This window comes from Hemitrygon akajei, chromosome 11 (genome assembly GCF_048418815.1).
Source record: "Hemitrygon akajei chromosome 11, sHemAka1.3, whole genome shotgun sequence".
In the NCBI taxonomy this organism is placed as follows: Eukaryota; Metazoa; Chordata; class Chondrichthyes; order Myliobatiformes; family Dasyatidae; genus Hemitrygon; species Hemitrygon akajei.
In genome coordinates this window covers 7837378-7858572 of record NC_133134.1, presented here as the reverse complement: position 1 = coordinate 7858572, position 21195 = coordinate 7837378, and the positions used below count along the sequence as shown (strand labels likewise).

General features: G+C 42.6%; 1 protein-coding gene and 1 long non-coding RNA gene across 2 annotated transcripts in view; one reads left to right on the top strand and one right to left on the bottom strand.

Annotated features, from left to right (window-relative positions):
• The window catches only part of LOC140735298 (neuronal pentraxin-2-like), a 45951-nt gene extending 26833 nt beyond the window's left edge, over window positions 1-19118 (bottom strand). The window contains exon 1 of the mRNA XM_073060182.1: window positions 18585-19118. Within this exon, the coding sequence (XP_072916283.1) occupies window positions 18585-19031 (447 nt within the window). The 5' untranslated portion in view covers window positions 19032-19118. The remainder of the gene's footprint in view (window positions 1-18584) is intronic.
• Window positions 19119-19265: 147 nt separating this feature from the next.
• LOC140735299 (uncharacterized) overlaps window positions 19266-21195 on the top strand; it is a 44741-nt gene continuing 42811 nt past the window's right edge. The window contains exon 1 of the long non-coding RNA XR_012100730.1: window positions 19266-19493. This is a non-coding gene — a long non-coding RNA (uncharacterized lncRNA). The remainder of the gene's footprint in view (window positions 19494-21195) is intronic.

Sequence of the window (21195 nt, the reverse complement as noted above, 5' to 3'; positions counted from 1 at the left end):
AAAGACAGAACTTAAACATGGAGGAGCAGACGCGTGGTCAATAAACTCTGAAGTATGGATTACGAGCTAGCGTAGTGTTTTGTTTGTTCATTATTGTTCATTGATTGCTGTACTCGAGTCAACCTCCCAAGAGAGTCCACGAAGTCACGTTGCTCTATTGAATTGCCAAAGGTTATTTTTACCACTGCAATCTAATAATTTGAGAAAAACATTCTGAAAGTACAGTGTTCTTCCAGGCAGACAGAATGCGTTCAATTGCAAGCGTGCTGCAGGCAGTTTTCTTATGTATTAATACATAGTGCTCACCAATTTTGATGGGGACTTCTTCATTTATCAGAACAGGCTAGGAGTGTTCGCTTACCTACTAACAGCCAGCTCCATAATAACACACAATTCTATTTTTTACCATTGTGTTGGTCCCTTTGGAATGTATAGTACTGTGCAATAGTCTTAGGCATCTATATAGCTGGGGAACCTCAGAGCTTTGTACAATACTGTATTCAGATGCAATGTACAGCTGCCCCTCCCCACAAAAAACAAGACAGATCTCATGATACAGGTGAGTGATGATAAACCTGATTGAGAGTGGACTGAGAGTGAGAAGGGGGCAGGGAGAGGGGAATCATGGTTGGGGGAAAAAGGGAAGGGAGAGGAGAGGGAAGCACCAGAGAGACATTCTGAAATGACCAATGAACCAATTGTTTGGAATCAAATAACCTTGCCTGGTGTCTCAGGGCTGAGTGCATCTGCACCTGCATCATCCCCACCACCCACCAGCACTCCTCCTCTGCCACCTGTCCCACATCCCTTCCGTTCCGTCCTCACTATTCCCATCATCCTTTGCTCCCGCCAGATTTACAAACTCGCTCTCCGCTCCATGTTGACTTTTACTGTGCAAAAGTCTTAGGCTCCCACACTGTATACATGCGCCCAAGACCTTTGCACAGGACCGTAGCTATTGGAACTCATGTTCCATTATTAACTGCAATATTCCATCCTTGTCAACCTCATCCCTCATCAAGGACTCTACAAGTCACATCCTCGGTATTTATTATTATTGGATCTGCAAAGATCATCCTCGGATTCACATCATTTGCTTGCAGGTCCTTGTGTGTTGTTTTTGTCCCACGGATTCTATAGGATTTCTTTGTGAATGCCTGCAAGAAAATGAATCTCAAAGGAGCACACAGATTGGTAACATACTGTATGCATGTACTTTAAAAATAAATTTACTTTGAACTTTGCTATTGTTAATTGCCTACTCAGCTTTTCTGCACAGCATCACATCAGGGAAGAATGGCTGAAGGTGTTTTTATTTTTAAATTTAGCAATACTGCACGGAGTAGGCCCTTCCAACCCACGCCACTCCTGCAATCCCCAACCAGCCCAATTAACCCTAACCCAATCACAGGACAATCTACAACGGTCAATTGATCTTTATGGAATGTCTCTGGATTGTGGGTGGTTGCCAAAGGTCATCTGGGGAAAGCCCGTGCGTTCTGTGGAGTGGACATACACAGATTCCTTACAGAGCAGCACTGGGATTGAACTCTGAACTCCAGAATGCCCGAGCTATATTAGCGTCACACTAACCGTTATGCTTCTAAATTCCCAGGTCTTTGATCCATGACTTAAGAATCAGTGGTTTTTCTTTTTTTTTTTAGAAATTAGTATCATACAATAGATCACAAATACATACTTACAACACTCATTAAAAATTCTGTAAGAATTCATCTTAAAGTCCAACACAGGAAAAATCCCTCTCCATCACAAGAAAACAGCATCTATCAAAGACCCCGACCATCCTGGCCATGTTCTCTTCTTACTGCTGCCATCAAGGAGATACAGGAGCCTTTAGGTCCCACACCACCAAGTTCAGGAACAGTTATTACCCTTTAACCAACAGGCTCCTGAATGGCTGTGGATAACCGTACCTACCAGAACACTGAACTGATTCCACAATCTACTGAGCCACTTAAAGGATTCTACAGCTCATGTTCTCAGTAATAATTATTTTCTTTTTTATGTATTTGCACAGTTTGTTCCACACTCTCACATGCCTCCAAGTGAAGAAGTTCTCCCTCATGTTCCCCTTAAACATTTCACCTTTCACCCTTAACCCATGACTTAGAGTTGTAGTCTCACCCACCTCAGCAGGAAAGCCTGCTAGCATTTACCCTATCTATATCCCTCACACTTGTAGGCATTGGGCCTTCAACTTTGAGCAACGGTGGGGTGGTGGCGGGGAGGATGTTAAAAGATATTTTGATATGGACACATGAAGGCTGAGATTTCTGTGGTCCCCGACTTAAACCCAATGATGACGTTACAGAGATGTGCATCTCTAAAAGCACAAGGTGGGTTAAACAAACTTAGAATAGAAAATGGAGATACTCTGAGTCTGCAGGTAGGGAAAGGGTTAAAGTTTCAAAAGAATTCATACATCAACATTAAAAGGTTAACTCATACACTCTCCACTACTGAAATACTTATAACAGTTTGTTTTAATTGCCGATTATCTTCCTAAGGTACTGAAGTTATTACCCCTCAACCATCAGGCTCCTGAACCAGAGTGGATAACTTCACTTATCTCAACACTAAACTGACTCCACAATTGATAGTCTCACTTCCAAGTACGCATTCTCAATATTATTTATTGCTTATTTAGTTATTTTTGTACTTGCACAGTTTGCCTTTTGTACCTTGGTTGTTTGTCCATCTTAGTGTGTAGTTTTTCATTGATTCAGTTGTGTTGCTTTGTACCTACTGCAAATGCCCTCAAGAAAATGAATCTCAGGATGGCAATATGCTGATGTATACATACTTTGAACTTTAATTTTGATTTGTACTATCTGCCATGTTTTAACTACAAACTGGATTCATGATTAGAGTGGATGGTATTACCAAAAAGATACTAGCATGGATTAAAGCAATGTGCACAAAAAGTGGGAGAAACTCGAAGTCCTGATGAAGGGTCTCCACCCAAAAGGCTGACTGTTTATTCCTCTCTATAGATGCTGCCTGGCCTGGAGTTCCTCCAGCACTTTGAGTGCGTTGCTCAAGTTTTCCAGCATCTATAGAATCTGTTTAGCATGGACAGAAGACTGACTGACTGGCAGGAGGCAAAGAGTGGGAATAAAGGAAGTCTTTGCCAGTTGGCTCCCAGTGACCAGTAGTGTTCCACAAGGACCGTTGTTGGGACTACTTTTCACATTATATGTTAACAATCTGGATAATGGAATTTGTGCTCAAATTTGCAGAGATTGGTGGAGAGGCAAGTAAGGTTGAGGAAGCAGGGAGTCTGCAGAAGGAATTGGACAGGTAAGGAGAATGGACACAGAAGTATATGGTACAGCACTTTGTTTGAAGAAATTAATACCTAGACTAGTTTCTAAACAGAGAGAAAATTCAGAAATCGGAGGTTTAAAGGTACTTGGGAGTCTTCGTGCAGGATTTCCTGAAGGTTAACTTGCAGACTGCATTTGCCTTCCTTGCTACTGCCTCAATGTCAGCATTCATTTCAAGAAGACTAGAATATAAAACCAAAGATGAAATGAGGTTTTATAAGGCATTAGTCAGACCACAGTGGGAGCATTTTTTTGGCCCCACATCTAAGAAAGGATGCGCTGGCATCGGAGGGGGTCCAAAGGAGTTTTACGAGAATGAAAGGGTTAACGTATGAGAAGCTTTTGATGGCTCTGGGACTGTGCTCACTGGAGTTTAGAAGAATGAGGGGGGAATCTCATTGATACTACTGGAATATTGAAAGGCCTAGACAGAGTGGAGTTAAGAGGATGTTTCTGATAGTGGGGGAGTCTAGGACCAGAGGGCACAAACTCAGAATACAAGAACATGCCTTTAGAATAGAGATGCAGAGGAATTTCTCTAGCCAGAGCGTGAATCTGCAGAATTCACAGACAGCTGTGGAGGTCAAGTCATTGAGCACATTTCAGAAAGAGTAAGATAAGGGAACCACCCAGGACATGCCCTCTCTCTTTACCACCATCAGGAAGGAGGTACAGAAGCCTGAAGGCACACACTCAGCGATTCAGGAACAGCCTCTGCCCAAGAGCCATCCGATTTCTGAATAGACATTGAACCTATGAACACGATCTCACTACATTTTTTTATATTTCTGTTTTTTGTACTAATTATTCAATTTAACTATTTAATATACATATATATTTACTGGAATTGTTTTTTTTAATATTTATCATGTACTGGTAGTCCTTTGTACATTGTACTGCTGCCACAAAGTTAACAAATTTCATGACATATGCTGGTGATATTAAGCCTGATCTGATTCTGATATTTAAAGCAGAGGTTGATAGGTTCTTGATTAATCAGGGCAACATTTTGCAATGTAGGCACTGTTGTAACATTGAAAATACAGTCAATTTGCAACAACATGACAAGCAATATTGATTGAGGTAAATATTGGCCAGGACTTTGCAGATAATTCACTTCAAACTATTTTACACCCACCTTACACAGTAGATGGAATCGTTGTCCTATCCAAAAAACAGCAACTACAATAATGCAGCACACAAAATGCCGGAGGAGCTCAGCATCTATGAAGAGGAATAAACAGTCGACCTTTCGGGCTGAGACCCTTCATCAGGACTGGAAAGGAAGGGGGCAGAAGCCAAAATGAGAGGGGTGGGGGAGATAGTGCACACATGGTAAGTTGATTGGTGAGACCAGATGAGGGAGAATCTCTCTGACCTCACCGGCATCAGCCTACCCACCATCAAGGACATATTCACAGAAAGGTGCTGGAAACGGGCCAAGAACATCATGGAGGATCTCACCCTCCCTGCTCATGGACTGCTTGTCCCACTGCCATCAGGGAGGAGGCTACATAGCATCTACATCAGGACAACCAGATTCTAGAACAGTTACTTTCCCCAAACAGTAAGGCTGATCAACACCTCCACCCACTAACCCACCCCTCCACACCCCACAACTACCATTGCTTTATCATTTCCTGTCACTCACCTTATGTACAGACACCCCTGTGTCTAGTGTCACTTTATTGACATGTAATCAATGCATAAAAGATCCTTTACACATTTAAATCTATTGTGTTTTCAACATTAATGTGTTACCTTGTTTGGTGCTGCATCAGAGCTGGACTAGCAATTATTTCATTCTCCTTCGCACTTGTGTACTGGAAGTGACATTAAGCCACCTTGAATCTTGATGCCCTTCCGCTTTTCCTTTCTCCCATGGTCTACTGTTCTTTCCTACCGGATTCCTTCTTCATCCCTTTCACCTGTCACCTCCCAGCTTTACTCCATTCCTCCCACCCTCCTTCCCCCTCACCTGCTCTCATCAATCTCCTGCTAGTTCGTACTTCCTTCCTCCCCCCACCTTATTCCACTGCTTCCCAGTCCCGATGAAGGGCCTCATCCCGAAACGCTGACTGTTCATTCCCTCTGTAGACACTGTCTGGCTTGCTGAGTTCCCCTATCATGTGTGTTGCTCGCAATTTCCAGCATCTGCAGAATCTCTTGTGTTTATAATATTGCAGTGTTCCCTTTAAGTTTAATCTTATTTTCATGATCTTCTATCTGGATGGTAGACTTGCCCTACAGCTTTCTAACTCAGCCAGCAAGCAGCTGAATTGAACCCATAACTAGTAATGGGAACATATGATGGGCAAGGGCAACAAGGTGGCCCACTGTTCCCCAGAGAAAATAGATAGATAGATAGATAGATACTTTATTCATCCCCATGGGGAAATTCAACTTTTTTTTCCAATGTCCCATACACTTGTTGTAGCAAAACTAATAACATACAATACTTAACTCAGTAAAAAATATGATATGCATCTAAATCACTATCTCAAAAAGCATTAATAATAGCTTTTAAAAAGTTCTTAAGTCCTGGCGGTTGAATTGTAAAGCCTAATGGATCCTCACTGAAACAGCATGTAATACCTGGTGAATGTTATTGTTCCTACAGGTAAAGGACTACTGGTCCTCCCTCCCTCTGGTTCCCCTCCTCCTTCATGGTCTACTGTCCTCTCCAATCACATTCCTCCTTCTTCAGCCTTTTACCTCTTCCACCTATCACGTCCTAGCTTACTACTTCATTCCCTCCCCCACCTCCATTCACACACCTTCCCCCTCACCTGGTCTCACCTATCACCTACCAGCATCTTATTTTGGCTTCTGCCCCATTCCTTTCCAGTCCTGATAAGGCACCTCAGCCCGAAATGTCAACTGCTGGCAGAGAAGGAGTGCTGGGGGTGGAGGTTGGCACGGGTGCAGACACACCCAGACCTGAGACACCAGGCAAGGTGATTTGATTCAAACAATCGGTTTATTAATCATTACAAAATGTCTCTCTGGTGATTCCCTCCTCCTCTCCCTTCCCTTTATCCCCCAACCATGATTCCCCTCTCCCTGCCCCCTTCCCACTCTCAGTCCATGTACAGACCCATTTAGAAACCCTTTCATAGGCACTCCCTGACATGCTAAGTTCTTCCAGGATTTTGTGAATGTTGCTCAAGGTTTCCAGTTATCTGCAGAATCTCTTCTGTTTATAATAACGCACGATTCCCTTAAGTTTAATCATGCTCTTATATCTGGATGGTAGATGTTCTAACTCAGCCGAAAGCAGCTGAACAGAACCATAACTAACAGCAGATGAGTGATTATGTCATGCACCCCTTTATTAGATTATGGTAGTTAGATAGCCCAATCTGACAAAAATCTAATTATTCAATGCCTTTTGGCTTTCTATATGAAATACCTTAATCACAAAATTGGTCAGTGTACAAAAGTGCCCCTAATGTAATTAATCAGTCTTTTAAAAATACCTTGAAGAAAGTGGGAGATTAAGTGTGGACAGAGCAGTCTATTAGTGTAGATTAAATCAATCTATTCTCAATTAAACAAGAGCACTTGGTGTTCAGTTTGTATGAATTTACAAAATGATATATAAAATTTTATTTGATGTTAAAGCTAAATATTTCATTTGATTGTGCTTGTATTCTCATTTAAACAGAACATATAATGTTATTTATTACCCCATTAACATCAATGGGAAGCACATGATGCAACAAGTCAAACATGTTATACAGAGTAAAAAATTATAGTATTTCAAAGTACAATAGCTTTATCAAGAGGTCATACAAACTTGGGTTGTTTTCTCTGGAGTGGCAGAGGCTGAGGGGAGATCTGATAGAGGTTTATAAGATTATAAGACAGAGTAGACAGACAATATCATTTCCCCAGGGTTGAAATGTCTAAAACCGGAGAGCTTGCATTTAAGGTGAGAGGGGGAAAGTTCAAAGGAAATGTAAGGAGCAAGTTTTTTAAAAAAAAAACATATTGAGTGCCTGGGGTGGTGATAGATGCAGATACATTTGGGACTTAAGTGACGTTTAGATGGGCACATAAATGTGAGGAAAATGGAAGGTATATGGACATTGTGCAAGCAGGAGGGAATAGTTTAGTTGGTCATATAATTAAACATCTAACTGGTTCGGCAAAATACTGTGAGCTGAAGGACTGGGTCCTGAGCAGTGCAGCTCCATGTCCTTATAATGTGATGGCTGGATTGAAATTACAACTGAATAGTTTATTAAAGTTCAGTGAAATGAAGAAAATCAGTTCTGTCTGAGAAGTTTTGCTTCTTATGTGAGGAGTAGGCCTCATGTGGCGATATCACCCGGGGACATTGGGGCTGGTGCTCTCCGCTGGGGATGGCCTGGCACAGCATCCCGGCTGGAAGCTCCATTGTGGTTGACTAATGATTTCACTTGGCTGGGGGAGTGGGGGGGGTGGGGTCTGGACTATAATCATGCACATTTTACTGATATTCTATATGTATGTGTGACGACTGGGCCTCATACCACGGTGTCGCCGGCAGGGGTGTGGGACAACATTGTGGGTGATGGGGCACTGCATCCACACTGGAGTCTTTGCTGCCCCCAGTGTTTGCTCAGCAGGGAACAGGCTCTATTGTGGTCACCTGCAGACTGACTGTATGCATTTTGGAGCTGTTATTGTGCGAGTGAAATACCATTTGTGCTTGCTGTCCTTTGTGTGCTTTGTGCTGTGTGTGATTATTGGCATTGCGTTTTGCACCTTGACCCCAGAGTAACATTGCCTCATATATGGTCGAATGACAATTAAGCTTGAATTGAGTTGAAGTCACAGATAATATTTCATTTACACTAAATAGGCATAAGCTCAGCAGGCTGAATGATGTGAAGAATTTCTTATCATTTAATGTGTCCATACAGAATAAAATGGTGATCAGAATTGTTCTCTCATTATTAAAATGCACATGAACAAACGATGAAAGACGATGATCTTTAGAGATGAGCTTTGTCACGTGTACGTCAAAAATACAGTGAAACGTGCTGCCAACAACCAACACAGGTCAAATATGTGCTAAGGGCAGCCTGCATGTGTCACCACACTTCCAGTTCCAGCATAGCATTCCAACAATTTGCTAACCCTAACGTACACAATTGGAATGCAGGTGGCAGATACGTCCCACATTCTACTGGAGCAGACGAAGCCTGGTCACAGAGCAAACTTATAAACTTCATATAGGCAGTGGCAGTAACTGAAACCCCGCCTTACGGCTAGCAATGTAAAACATTATACCAATCTCCACACCACTGTGCTGCCTTACATAGCACAACTAACTGAAGAAAGAAAAGGCTATTGAATCCTTCATTTTCCCCAGCAAAGATAATTTCCATCTCAATGCCTCTTCTCTGCACAAACCCTACATTTCTTGATTCCTTTTCTATCATATATTTGGAATTCTCTACCCTAGGCAGCTTTGGAGCATCAGTCACTGAATTGATACAAAATGAAGATTGATAGATTTTAATACAAGTGAATCAAGGGGTATCTGGATAGTGCACAAGATTGTTTCCAGTTGTGGTCACCTCATTATAGGAAGAAGGTGGAAGCTTTAGAGAGTGCAGAGGAGATTTACCAGGATGCTGGCTGGATTAGAGCACAAAATATGAGGAAAATCAGAGCGAGCTAGGGCTTTTCTGTTTGGAGCGAAGGAAGGTGGGAGGAGGCTTGACAGCGGTGTACAAGATGATAAGAGGCAGAGATCAAGAGGACTTTTTCCCAGGGCAGAAAAGGCTAAGAACAGAGGGACTGGAGGAATGTATGTGGGGGGGGAAAGGATGTCAGAGGTAGGTTGGTGGGTGCATGGAACACCCTGCCAGGAGTGGTGGTAGAAGCAAATACATTAGGGACATTTACAAAACTCTTAGCTAGGAGGGAAAGGCTAGATTGATCTTGCAGGTTGGCACAATATCAAGAGCCATGGGGCTGTACTGTGCATAGTGGTTCATGTTCCCAAGATGTGAGGTGGAAGAACCAGTCACATGAGCAGCATGTAGGGCCAAATGGCCTAATCCTGTTCTTTTTGTGTTTTTATCCCGGTCTTGAACATATTCAGTGTCTGAGAATCTTTGTTAGAGAAACCCTGATGCAGGGTATTCACCCAAAAGACCCGATGTCCTCTCAACTCCATAAACGCTGCTTGACCCACTGAGTTCCTGATCTTCTTGTAAGATTCACTACCTTTTGGGTAAAGAAATCTTCATCTCATTCCTGTCCTGACTGACCGACTGCTTTTGCGACTGTTAACCTCAGTTCTAGATACCCGAGAGGGGTGTCAGGTAATATAATCTATGCATCTGTCCTACTAATCCCATCATCAGCTACACATTTCAACAGGATCATTTTTAATCTTTTAACTCCAGAGGCTTTCAGCTCAGGTTTAATCTCTCATAGGATAAACCATCTCTCAAAGTCCAACCCTAAGTCTCCATCGTGAGAGGTAGAAGTGGGCAAGGCCGGCCAACAGGGCTCTGGTGAAGCTGTACAGTGGAGACAATGGATTGCAAAAGCATCAGTGAGCTCCAACCATACCATCAGAGGACGATGGAGACAGGAGGTCAGTGATGACTTGTGCTCCACCAGAAGCCAAGGGCCCAACAAACAACATAGGATAAAACCCCTCATTCGAAGAACCTGATAACTTTATTATACCTCCTCTCTTGTAAGTACATCTTTCCCTAGGTTGGGTTATCAGACATGCACAAATTATTCCAGCTGTGGTCTCATCAACACCAGATATAATTGCATTAAGGTGTAGATTCATAGAGCTCTTCAGAACAGAAACAGGCCCTTCAACCCATCTAGTTCATGCTGAACTGTTACTGTGCTAAGTATCATCAACCCACAGCTGAACCATAGCTCTCCATACCCCTCCCATTCATGTACTTACCCAACTTTTTCCTAAATATTGGGATCAATCCTGCATCCACCACTTCCACAAACAATTCATTCCATTCTGTCTCCACCTTCTGAGTGAAAAAGTTCCTCCTTAGTTCCCCCTAAGTGAAAAAGTTTCCCCTTAAACATTTCAACTTTCACCCTTAACCTTTGACTTCTAATTCTAATTTCCAGCTTCAATGGAAAAAGCCCCCTTGCATCTACCCTGTCAAAACACCTCAATTTTGTATACCTCTATCAAATCTCCACTTTCACTACCACTTCAGGGAATAAAACCTTAACCTATTCAACCTTTCCCTATAGCTCATGTTATTTTTATGGTTATAGGCAAATTTTAAGGACAACAAGTAGTTTACCTTCCTTAATACTTGCATCATTACATGTAACCTGTCAGTGATTTGTATACAAGGTACCCAATCCCTTTCAATCTCAATATTTAAAGTATACTCTGCATACCCATATTTTTCTGCTTCAGTAGATAATGTGCCCCCACATTATATTCTACTCACTCATTGCTCATTCATTTTGCCTGTTTATCGCCTTGAAAGCTCACTTGTATCCTCTTCCCAATTCACAAGCCACCCAACTATTCAAATGATCCAAACTTGGGTATGTTACACTCATCTAAGTCATGAACATACACTCAGTGGCCACTTTATTAGGAATCTCCTGTACCTAAACAAGTGCCTACAGAGTCTATGTTCGTGATCTTCTCCTGCTGTAGCCCAGGTTGGAAATTTGCACTCAGAGATGCTCCTCTGTATACCACTGTTGTAACGCGTGGTTATGAGTTACTGTCACCTTCCAGTCAGCTTGACCTCTTATTAAGAAGGTGTTTGCACCCATAGAACTGCCACTCACTGGATGTTTTGTTTTTGGCACCACTCCCTGTAAAATCTATATTTTCGTGTGAAAATCCAAAAATCAGCAGGTTCTGGGATACTCAATCCACCCTATCTGATGACAACAGTCAAAATCACTTAAATCATTTCTTCCCCAGTCTGATGTTTGATCTGAACCACTTGACTATGTCTGCAAGCTTACGCATTGAGTTGCTGCACATGATTGAACAATTAGATGTTTGCATTAATGAGCAGGTATATAGTGGCCATGAATGTATAATCTGGCTTCTACCCCCTTCCATTCCAGTCCTGATGAAGGGACTCAGCCTGAAGAGTTAACATGTACACCTCTCCATAGATGCTTCCAGGTTTGCTGAGGTTTTCCAGCATTTTATGTACTTTGCTGATGGGCATAGATTGCTTTCAATGGTCCCAGTAATCTCCAGTCACAACCTCCCAATTTTCTGCTCTGTTGCAGACTCACAACCCTTCCCATCACTGAGGAAATCTTTAAGAGCCAGTTCCTCAAGAAGGCAGCATCAATCACTAAGGACCCTCACCATCCAGGACATGCTGCCTTCTTGTTACTATCATTGGGGAGGAGGCACAGGAGCTTAAAGACCCACAGAAAATGATTCAGAATAGCTTCTTCCACCCCCCCCCCCCCAACCATCAGATTTCTGAATGGTCTATGAAGGGCTTGACCCAAAACATCGACAGTTTATTTCCTTCCATAGATACCACCCCACTTGCTGAGTCCCTCCAGCATTGTGTGTGTTCACCATTGTTGTCTTTTTGCATGACCTTGTTATTCCATTTATGGGCAGGGGGGTGAAGATATGTATTTACCAAACGAGGTGCAAGGTGCTCCTTCCCCCCCACTAGCTTACAGGTCACCCTTCAGCAAGGTGTAGCACCTGCTTAGCCCCCAAATCAGGGTCATGTGAAGCCATGGGAGCAGGTGGTGGATTGGTCATATGAGCAGCTGGTACATATCACATCCTGACACCTGCGACCACTGACACCAGGCAAACAATCTCTGAAGTGTATTGATCATGGCTGGGCTCACCCGTCTTGTAAAGACACTGCCCAGAAGAAGGCAATGGCAAACCACTTCTGTAGAAAAATTTGACAAGAAAAATCAAGGTCATGGAAATAACATGATCACCCACATCATACGACACAGCGCACAATGATGATATAATTCACAGCTCAATGATGAAGATATTCCATTATTTGCACTATATATTTTTGTAATTTCTAGTAATTTTATGTCTCCTGCTGCAAAACCAAGTTCAGGTCTCTTTAAGTCAGTGATAATAAATATAACCGATTCTGCCAGACATTCCTTCCAGTTCCATGTGTTCCAGTTATTTATAGCTCCCTCTTGCATGGCACCCTATGAGAAGGTCTTCTTGGAGTCTGAATATGCCAAATCCATTGGTTAGTCCTTATTTTAACCTTACAAAAATGCTAGCTTCCGCAAATTCAGCATTTGGATCATTAGCTTAAAAATGAAGTTGAGAAGATTCCAATATTGTGTTCTTTAATGCAACACACAAAATGCTGGAGGAACTCAGCAGGTCAGGAAATTAATAAATAGTTGCTGTTTCAAGCCAAGACCCTTCATCAGAACAGGGGAAGACACCAGAATAAAGAGGCATGGGAGCAGGGAGGAGGACAAGTTAAAAGGTGAAAGGTGAAGCCAGGTGGGTAGTGGGGTAGGGGATGACAAGAAATTAGGAAGTCATAAGTGGAAAAGGTAAAGGTCTGGAGAAGAAGAAATCTGATAGGAAAGTAGAGTGGACTATGGGAGAAAGGGAAGGAGGGACATCAGTGGGAGGTGATGGACAGGTGGGGAGAAGAGTCAAGAGAGGGCCAGTGTGGTGAATTGGGGAGGGAAAAAATTCAGAAATTGGAGAGATCGATGTTCATGTCATCAGGTTGGAAGCCAACCAGACAGAATATGAAGTGTCATTCCTCCAACATGAAAATGCCCTCATCTTCCAGAAGAGGAGGCCATGGATGACATGTCAGAATGGGAATGGGGTTTGCCTCCAATAATTGTCTTCCTTAATAATGGTTTTCTATTTCTAAAATAATAAATCTGATGCAATATGTAGACCAAATGTAGACCAGATATTAATTACATTCATCTACTTCTAATTTTTAGAACAAAGAAGCTGACTGGACAAAATCATATTCTCAAGAAAGAAAAAGATTATGCACACACAGTTACTTATTGGACTGAAAACATTCAAATTGACTAATTTTGGACCTCTATTGAATTGACTTTATTTCTTACATCCTTCACATGCATGAAGAGTAAAAATCTTTACATACGTCTCCATCTAAAAGTGCAATGTACAATTTATAGTCATTTGTAATAAATATTATGTACAACAGGATGTTCAATAAATATTATGTACAACAGGATGTTCAATGTAGTATAGAAATACAATTGTAACAGTGCGAATTAATCATGCTTTATTTGCATCCTGCACCATGACTTAGTTTTTAAGGATTGGACAATGGACAGTCCCTAGTCTAGTTGCAAAAGGAAAAGGATTGTGCATGGGACCAGCAATCCCATCCCATAAAATCCCAGAGCAACAGAAGCTCCAAAGGCCTCATCCCTGGGAGAGAAAGGATAGCTCATTTAGTGTATGTATGGAGACAACGTGAAAGACTGGTCCAAGATAGAGGACTCTGGTGAACTACATTTGGCAGACCCAGTAGAGGTGAGGGGCTTAAGCAACAAGCCTTACAAATAGAAAGTACTAGTAAATTATGTTAAATAAGTAAGTTACAATTTAAAAACTCATGTCTCATTTGAATATTTTTTGCATTGACTTCAGTGGATACAGTTTGAGTTTATCACAGATCTTTGTACTGGAAAGACTGTGGATTAAGCTTAATGAAGATACACTTACTGAACTGGAATGATTTAGCACCAACAGAACTCGATAGGATCCTCATGAAATTAGCATCAATTCACTTTCCAAATTGTAAATGTAACAGGTCAAAATGGTAGTAACTGATAAAATAAAGAGTTGATATATATAACCTCTGCACAAGATTCCCATCATCTTGTTCACGAGATTCAGGTGTATGATCTCAAGAATAAAAGGGTTAATGTGTGAGGAGTGTTTGATAACCCTAGGCCAGTACTGACAGGAATTTAGAAGAATAAGTGGAGCTGTCATTCAAACCTATGGAATATTGAAAAGCCCAATTAGACTGGATTTGGAGAAAATATTTGCAATAGTGAGGAGTCTAGGACCCGAAGGCACAACCTCAGAATAGAAGTACCGTCACTTCAGAACAGAGGGGAGAATTCTTTTACCAGAGGGTGGTAAATCTGTGGAATTCATTGCCACAGGAGGCTGGGGAGGCCAAGTTATTGGGTATATTTGAAGTGGTGGTTGATATCTTCTTGATTAGCGAGTGCATCAATAGTTACAGGGAGAAAGCAAGAGAATGAAGTTGAGAGGGATAATCAATGAGCCATGATGGAATGGCAGAGCAGACTCGATGAGCTGAATGCCCTAATTATGATGCTATGTCTTATGGTCTTAAAGAGAGCACTTATTTTAAAATTTGCTTAATTCATGTAAATCCAAGTATTTTGTGATTGACTACAAATAATCTTTGAACCATTACAACCAGTTCTATTACATTGATTCTCTTTCAAATAAAAGATTCAATCTCAACTATTAGTAGATGAGATTTCTTTCATTCAGACTTCTCTTCATACCAAGGCTATCAGTTTCAAACAACTTTTACAGTGAACTAAATGGCAAGAGCAGATTTGCTATAGTACACATTCTTCTTCCATTGATAGCGAGAGTTAATTACAAACTAGTTATTGCATACTAGACACAAGGGATTCTGCAGGTGTTGGAAATCCAGAGCAACACGCATACAAACACAAAATGCTGGAGGAACTCAACAGGTTAGGCAGGATCTGATGAAAGATCTCAAAAAGACATGGCCTGAAAAGTCAACTGTTTATTTATTTCCATTGATGCTGCCTGACCTGCTGAGTTTCTCCAGCATTTTGTGTGTGGTACAATAGCTTTGTCACTTGGTAGTGTGCTAGCATGTGCAATGTATGGTATTAGATTGTTTTCTTTAATCTCTGCAAATGTGAAACCAATAGCACTGAGGAAAAGGTGACTGGAATCCTCCACCCGGTTAATCTGATCAACCACTCTAGTACCCCCCCCCCCCCATTACTCCAATCACTGAAAAGTAAACATTTTAACCCACTTTTATAAAACAACCTAGATTGTAAATACACGCTGGTATTTATGTACAGCCTGACCCTACTGCATACCTGTACTTTAACCTCCAATTTTTAAATAAGTCTATATAAATGTTGAATGTTGTCAATTTTGTTGCATGTCATACCCTGAGCAACACACCGCATCAAATTCCTACTACATGTACACATGCACACTTTATTACATCTCATTAATGCAAGTATCTAATCAGCCAATCATGTGGCAGCAACTCAATGCATAAAAGCATGCAAGAGGTTCAGATGTTGAACCAAATATCAGAATGGGGAAAAAATGTGATCCAAGTGACTTTGACCATGGAATGTTTGTAGACGGCAAATGGGGTGGTTTGAGTATCTCAGAAAGTGCTGATCTCCTGGGATGTTCATGCACAACAATCCCTAGAGTTCTCAGAGAACGGTGCAAAAAAAATCCAGTGCAGACAAAAAATGTCTTGCAAATCAGAGATGTCAGAGGAGAATGGCCAGACTGGTTCAAGCTGACAGGAAGGTGACAGCAATTCAAGTAACCACACACTACAACCGTGGTGTGCAGAAGACCATCTCTGAATGTAAAGCACATTGAACCTTAAAGTGGATGGGCTATAGCAGCAGAAAACCATGAATATACACTCAGTGATCATTTTATTATGTACAGGAGATTCCTAATAAAGTGGCCACTGAGTGCATATACAGCAAATAAAGTAGATCCTGGATCCTTGACAGAAGCAGGCTGAATTGTAACTTTCAAAAGGAAGTTGAATAAATATTTAAAGAGGAGAGAATTCACAGGATGAAGAAGATTGTACGGGGAATAAGGTCTAACTTGAAACAGTCTTCAAAGTAGTAGCTCAGGGGAAATCTGCTCATTTGTCTCCTATCCTGGACGCATGTTTAGATTAATGTAGATACGCAACTGTGATTAAATCACTATCACTGATAGGAGTGCTGAGCATTACATCGATGGAGATACAAAACTAATTAGAGGAAATAAGTTTTGTCCAATATTGAAGCCTAATATAGCTTTGACCACATCATTACTGCCTATTTCGGTCACTGTCATTAATACATCATCCGCGCCCCCGAGATGGCCCAAGGCAAAGGCATTAGTCTTACCCAATGTTCCTTCCCAAGATATTGGTGCTAGCTAATATGTTCTGACTGACTGAACATTCAGTTCCTTTATATTTACTGTACTTAAAACATTAAATAACAAAATTTATAATGCACTCTATAAGCTCCCTCTCCCCACACATTGAATCATTCCAGCATTCGCTCCCAAGGAGACAACCTGGACTGTGTTCAACTGTGGCTGGACTTGTGCAACAAGGGGAATTATTCAGGCTTGTTCTTGCAGAAACATGGCTCTAGGACAATGTCCCTGCACCATCAATCTATAGTTCATGACACGTAGGGACATAGGGTACAAGTAAATATTTGTATTTACACTACTGTGTGAAAGTCTTAGTCACCTACATATAGCTAGGGAGCCTAAGACTTGTGCACAGTACTGTAGCAATTTTATGTATTGGACTGTACTGCTGCCACAAAAAATCATGACATATCAGAGTGATAAACTTGGTTCTGATATGAGTCTGTATTATGGACTGAAAGTGGGAACGGGGCAGGGAGAAGGGAGAGAGCAGGAAGCACCAGAGAGACATTCTGTATTGATCAATAAACTGATTGCTTGGAATCAAATGAACTTGCCTGGTCTGCACCCATGCCACCCCACCCCTGCCTCTCCTCCTCTTCCACCTTTGCAACACCAACACCCTGTTACAATGCTCCACTCACACCACTCCCAACTTCATTTGCTCCCATCAGATTTACAAACTCACTCTCCACTCCACGCTGATAAATACAGTACTATGCAAACGTCTTAGGCACCCTAGCTATATGTGTGTGCTCAAGACTTTTGTAGCGTACTGTATATTAATTCTGTGTTTTATTGTATTCTTTATGCTAATTGTGCTTATTATGCTGTGTTGGATATGGAGTAACAATCATTTTGTTCTCCTTTACCCTTGCGTACTGACAAATCTTGAATTGTATCACAAGGTGAATGCTGGCGAGAGTGATAAAGGTCTAAATGGAACCAAATGCAAACCTTCCTCTAATAGAGTGTGAGGAGCAACATTTTTTACTCAGATTATGGTCCGTATATGAAATGAACTGCCAGAGGAATTGATTGAGGGAGATACAATAGCAATATTTAAATAGCACTGGACAGGTGCATGGATATAAAAGATTTAGAGAGAAATAGGCCAAACGCGAGAAAGTAGGTCCAACTCAAACGAGCACTTTGGTCGGCATAGGCGAAGGGTCTATTTACTTGATGTGTGACTACGATCGATTCGATTCGCCTCAGAAGTGTTCTGAGGTTTCAGGACTAAGGAGAGCTCCTATGCGGGTGAGAGAAATCGGTACCAAGGACAGTTCATTAAAGAAATACGATCCACGAGATCATGGACGACTTAAATATCTAGCTATATTAATCCTACGCACCAGCACAAGTTTTCTATAGCTCATCCAGATGCTCCACCACCCCCACGGGGGGTGCTTCTGATTCCAATCCCTTTGGGGTAAAATAATTCCGCTTCAGATCTCCTGCTAAACCTCTTACCTCTACTTTAAAATCCTCTGGTGGGTGGGGTGAGAGGAGTTACGTACAATGTGCAGTTCGCATGCCCCTCAATCTTCTCTTCCTCTGTCAATTCCGCCCCCCCCCCCCGCCAATTCCAGACGCTGCGACTCTGAAATAAAAAGTATTCCCTGGTTTGTCATGACAAAACAACTAATTCTATCTCTCCCCAGAGATGATCCCTGGTCTAATGAGTATTTTCATTTTGAATAAATTTCAGATTTTGTAGAGTTTATATACGCAAAGACGCGATGTTTCGTTCGCCGGGGAGCAAGGCTGGTTTTATTCCTAGGGGTACTCAGTACGTAGAACAATTCATTTTGCTGGAGCCGATTCAGTATCAGAGATCGGGGTAACAGGCAGCCTTTTTTTTGGTGGGACATCCCGGTGTGGAATACCCAGGGCGAAATCTCCAACCCGCAGATGGGTCTTAAAAAAACAACATTGGTCTCCCTTCACGAAAGGGAGGAGAAAGGCGGGAACTGCAAGTGTGGGCCGAGCGGTCTCATATCCCACCTGGGACTTACCTCCAAGGTGCCGAGCCTATCTTTCAGAGTCTGTATGGTCCGGCCCAAGTGGTCGACAAGTTTGCCGTGGTCTCTGGGGAGATCGCCCATCGTGTCCTTGCCGTGCATCCGGTCGAACAGCTTCCTCCGGCTTCCCTTGTTCTTAGCTTCCATTTGGGAGCTCTCGCACCGGCTCAGTTTGCCGGTCAGCTCCTTGATGGTCTCCTTCTGGTGACTGAGGGTATCTTTCTGCTGCAGGATGGTCTCCCTCAGCTGCATCACTGTGGCACGCAGGTCTTGCTCCTGGGACGAGCCCACCTGTATGGGCATTGGTGGCACTGGGCAGGTCGGGTCCGCGTCCAGAGGGATGGAGGTGCAGACAAACCGGGTGGCCTGTGTGTCTTGGCCGGGGGCCGAAGAGCTTCTGCTGGCGACCAGGACAAGGGCTGCGACGAGCAAGGCCAGCATGTTGGGAGGTGGTTGGGGGGAAGCAAGTTAGCAATTCACCTGACTGTGGGCGATGAAAGGAGGTCGCAATTGAGGAGCGCGGGAGAAATCTCACCGACTAATGCTCTTGGCGCCTTCAGACGAGCCTATTTATTGGTGGCGAATGATTCTACGTCAGCTGGTCTCCAAGCAATGAGCGAGGTTCAGACACTCCAAGCCCCGCCCCCTTGTCAATTTCCACACTGGCATTCAGAATACCAGGAGAGCTGGCTCCCCGTGCTCCAGGTCCCGATAGGGACTGGACCTGCCGTCTTGTTCACCCCAGACCTTCCAATATCGGCGAAAATCGTGACAGAGCTGACGTCTTTTCTCCATGAGACGCGGCTGGGACCGCTTGCTGTCCGTTGAATTAAGGATCGCCCGGGGAGTCGATTGCAACTTGGCGCACACACACCGACCTGTTAATCGACTAAAGGTTACCTGGTGAGGCAGCGGATCTGTACTGAATTTAACCAAGTGGTGGTGGTGTTGGGGGGGGGGGGGCGTTACCTACTCAAGCAAAGATAGAGTTGCATGGCCTTTTGGCCCATCTCATAGAACACAGAACAGGAGCAGGTCCAACAACCCTCAGTGTTGTGCCGAAACAAATAAATTAATAGCCAATTGATCATCTAAGCAAATCCTCTCTACCTACACCATGTCCATATCCTTCCATTTTCCTCACGTTCATGTGTCTATCTATATCTGTGCCGACTAAGCTGACTACCTGAGCTAGTTTCTAAACCTGGGGTTCCCAGTCTGGGGCCCACCGTCCCTTTGCTTAAAGATATTGGTCCACGGCATAAAACATTTGGGAACTCCCTGCTCTAAACCTTTCCTATACATGTGTCTGTCTAAATATCTTTTAAGCGTCGTATTTTTACTCGCCTCTACAGCGTCCTCTGGCAGCTCGTTCCATATACCCACCGCCCGCTGAGTGAAAAAAATGCCCCTGTAGATCCCATGTAAATCTTTCTCCTCTCAACTAAAACCTATGTGTTTGTATTGTTCGCATTATCTATGCCTTCTTGTGATTTTATAAATCTCTATAAGGTCACCCTTCAGCCTCCTACACTCCAGGGAGGAAAACGTTTCAGACTATCCAGCTTCTACTTATAGCTTGAACCCTCCAGTCCTGGTAACATCCTCGTGAATCTTTTTAGCACCCTTTCCAGTTTAAACAGACAGACAGCCATCCTTCCTATAACTAATTCAGATTCAATTACTTATCACATGTACATCATAGGTTGAAACATACAGTGAAATGCAATACACGCAATCTGCAGGAGGAGCTCAGCAGGTCAGGTAGCATATATGGATGAGAATAAACCATTGATGTTTCAGGCCAAAACCCTTCATCGGGACTCATGAAGGGTCTCAGTCTGAAACGTCAACTGTTTATTCCCATCCATGGATGCTGCCTGACCTGAGGAGCTCCTCCTGCAGATTGTGTGTTTTGCTCTAGATTTCCAGCATCTGCAGTACCTCTTGTGTCCATACAAGGCAATGCATTGTTTCTGTTAACAACCACCTAAGGATGTATCAGGGGCAGCCCACAAGTGTCACTACACATTCTGGTGCCAGTGATCGCAATGCTACTACTGTTACTACTACTACTACCACCAAATAATTCTACGAATGTGGTAACACAAACAACTTGTATAGTTCCATTATGACATCCTGATTCCTGCCCTCAGTGCTGTTACCAATAAAGACAAGTACAGTATGCCAAACGTCTTCTTCACCATCAGGAAAATCTGTACCTGTACCCCTAGGTGGCTCTGTTCTGCAGCAATCGCCTGAGATGCAAATTGTCCAGAGAAAAATTCTCATGGGATTGTATCTTATGTCTGCAATTTGGTTAATGCTCAGAATTTGTGAAAAGGTATTATCAATACCCCAAAAAAGAGTCTGTTAAAGGTCATCTTCTATTGAAGAATTGTTTTTTTTCCTAAGGATCTCCATACTAGTTGTTCATTGCTAAACAAGCCATATGACTTATGTTTCTGGATTGAGGAAAGTCAGTAACCTGGGGTGGGCTTAATAAACTCCTTGAGTGGGAGATCTTGTGTTCTGGGATTAGGAAGACCTTGTCTTCTCAGGGTGGGAGGACACTGACTTCCCAGGCTTGGGTACCTGGTTTTCT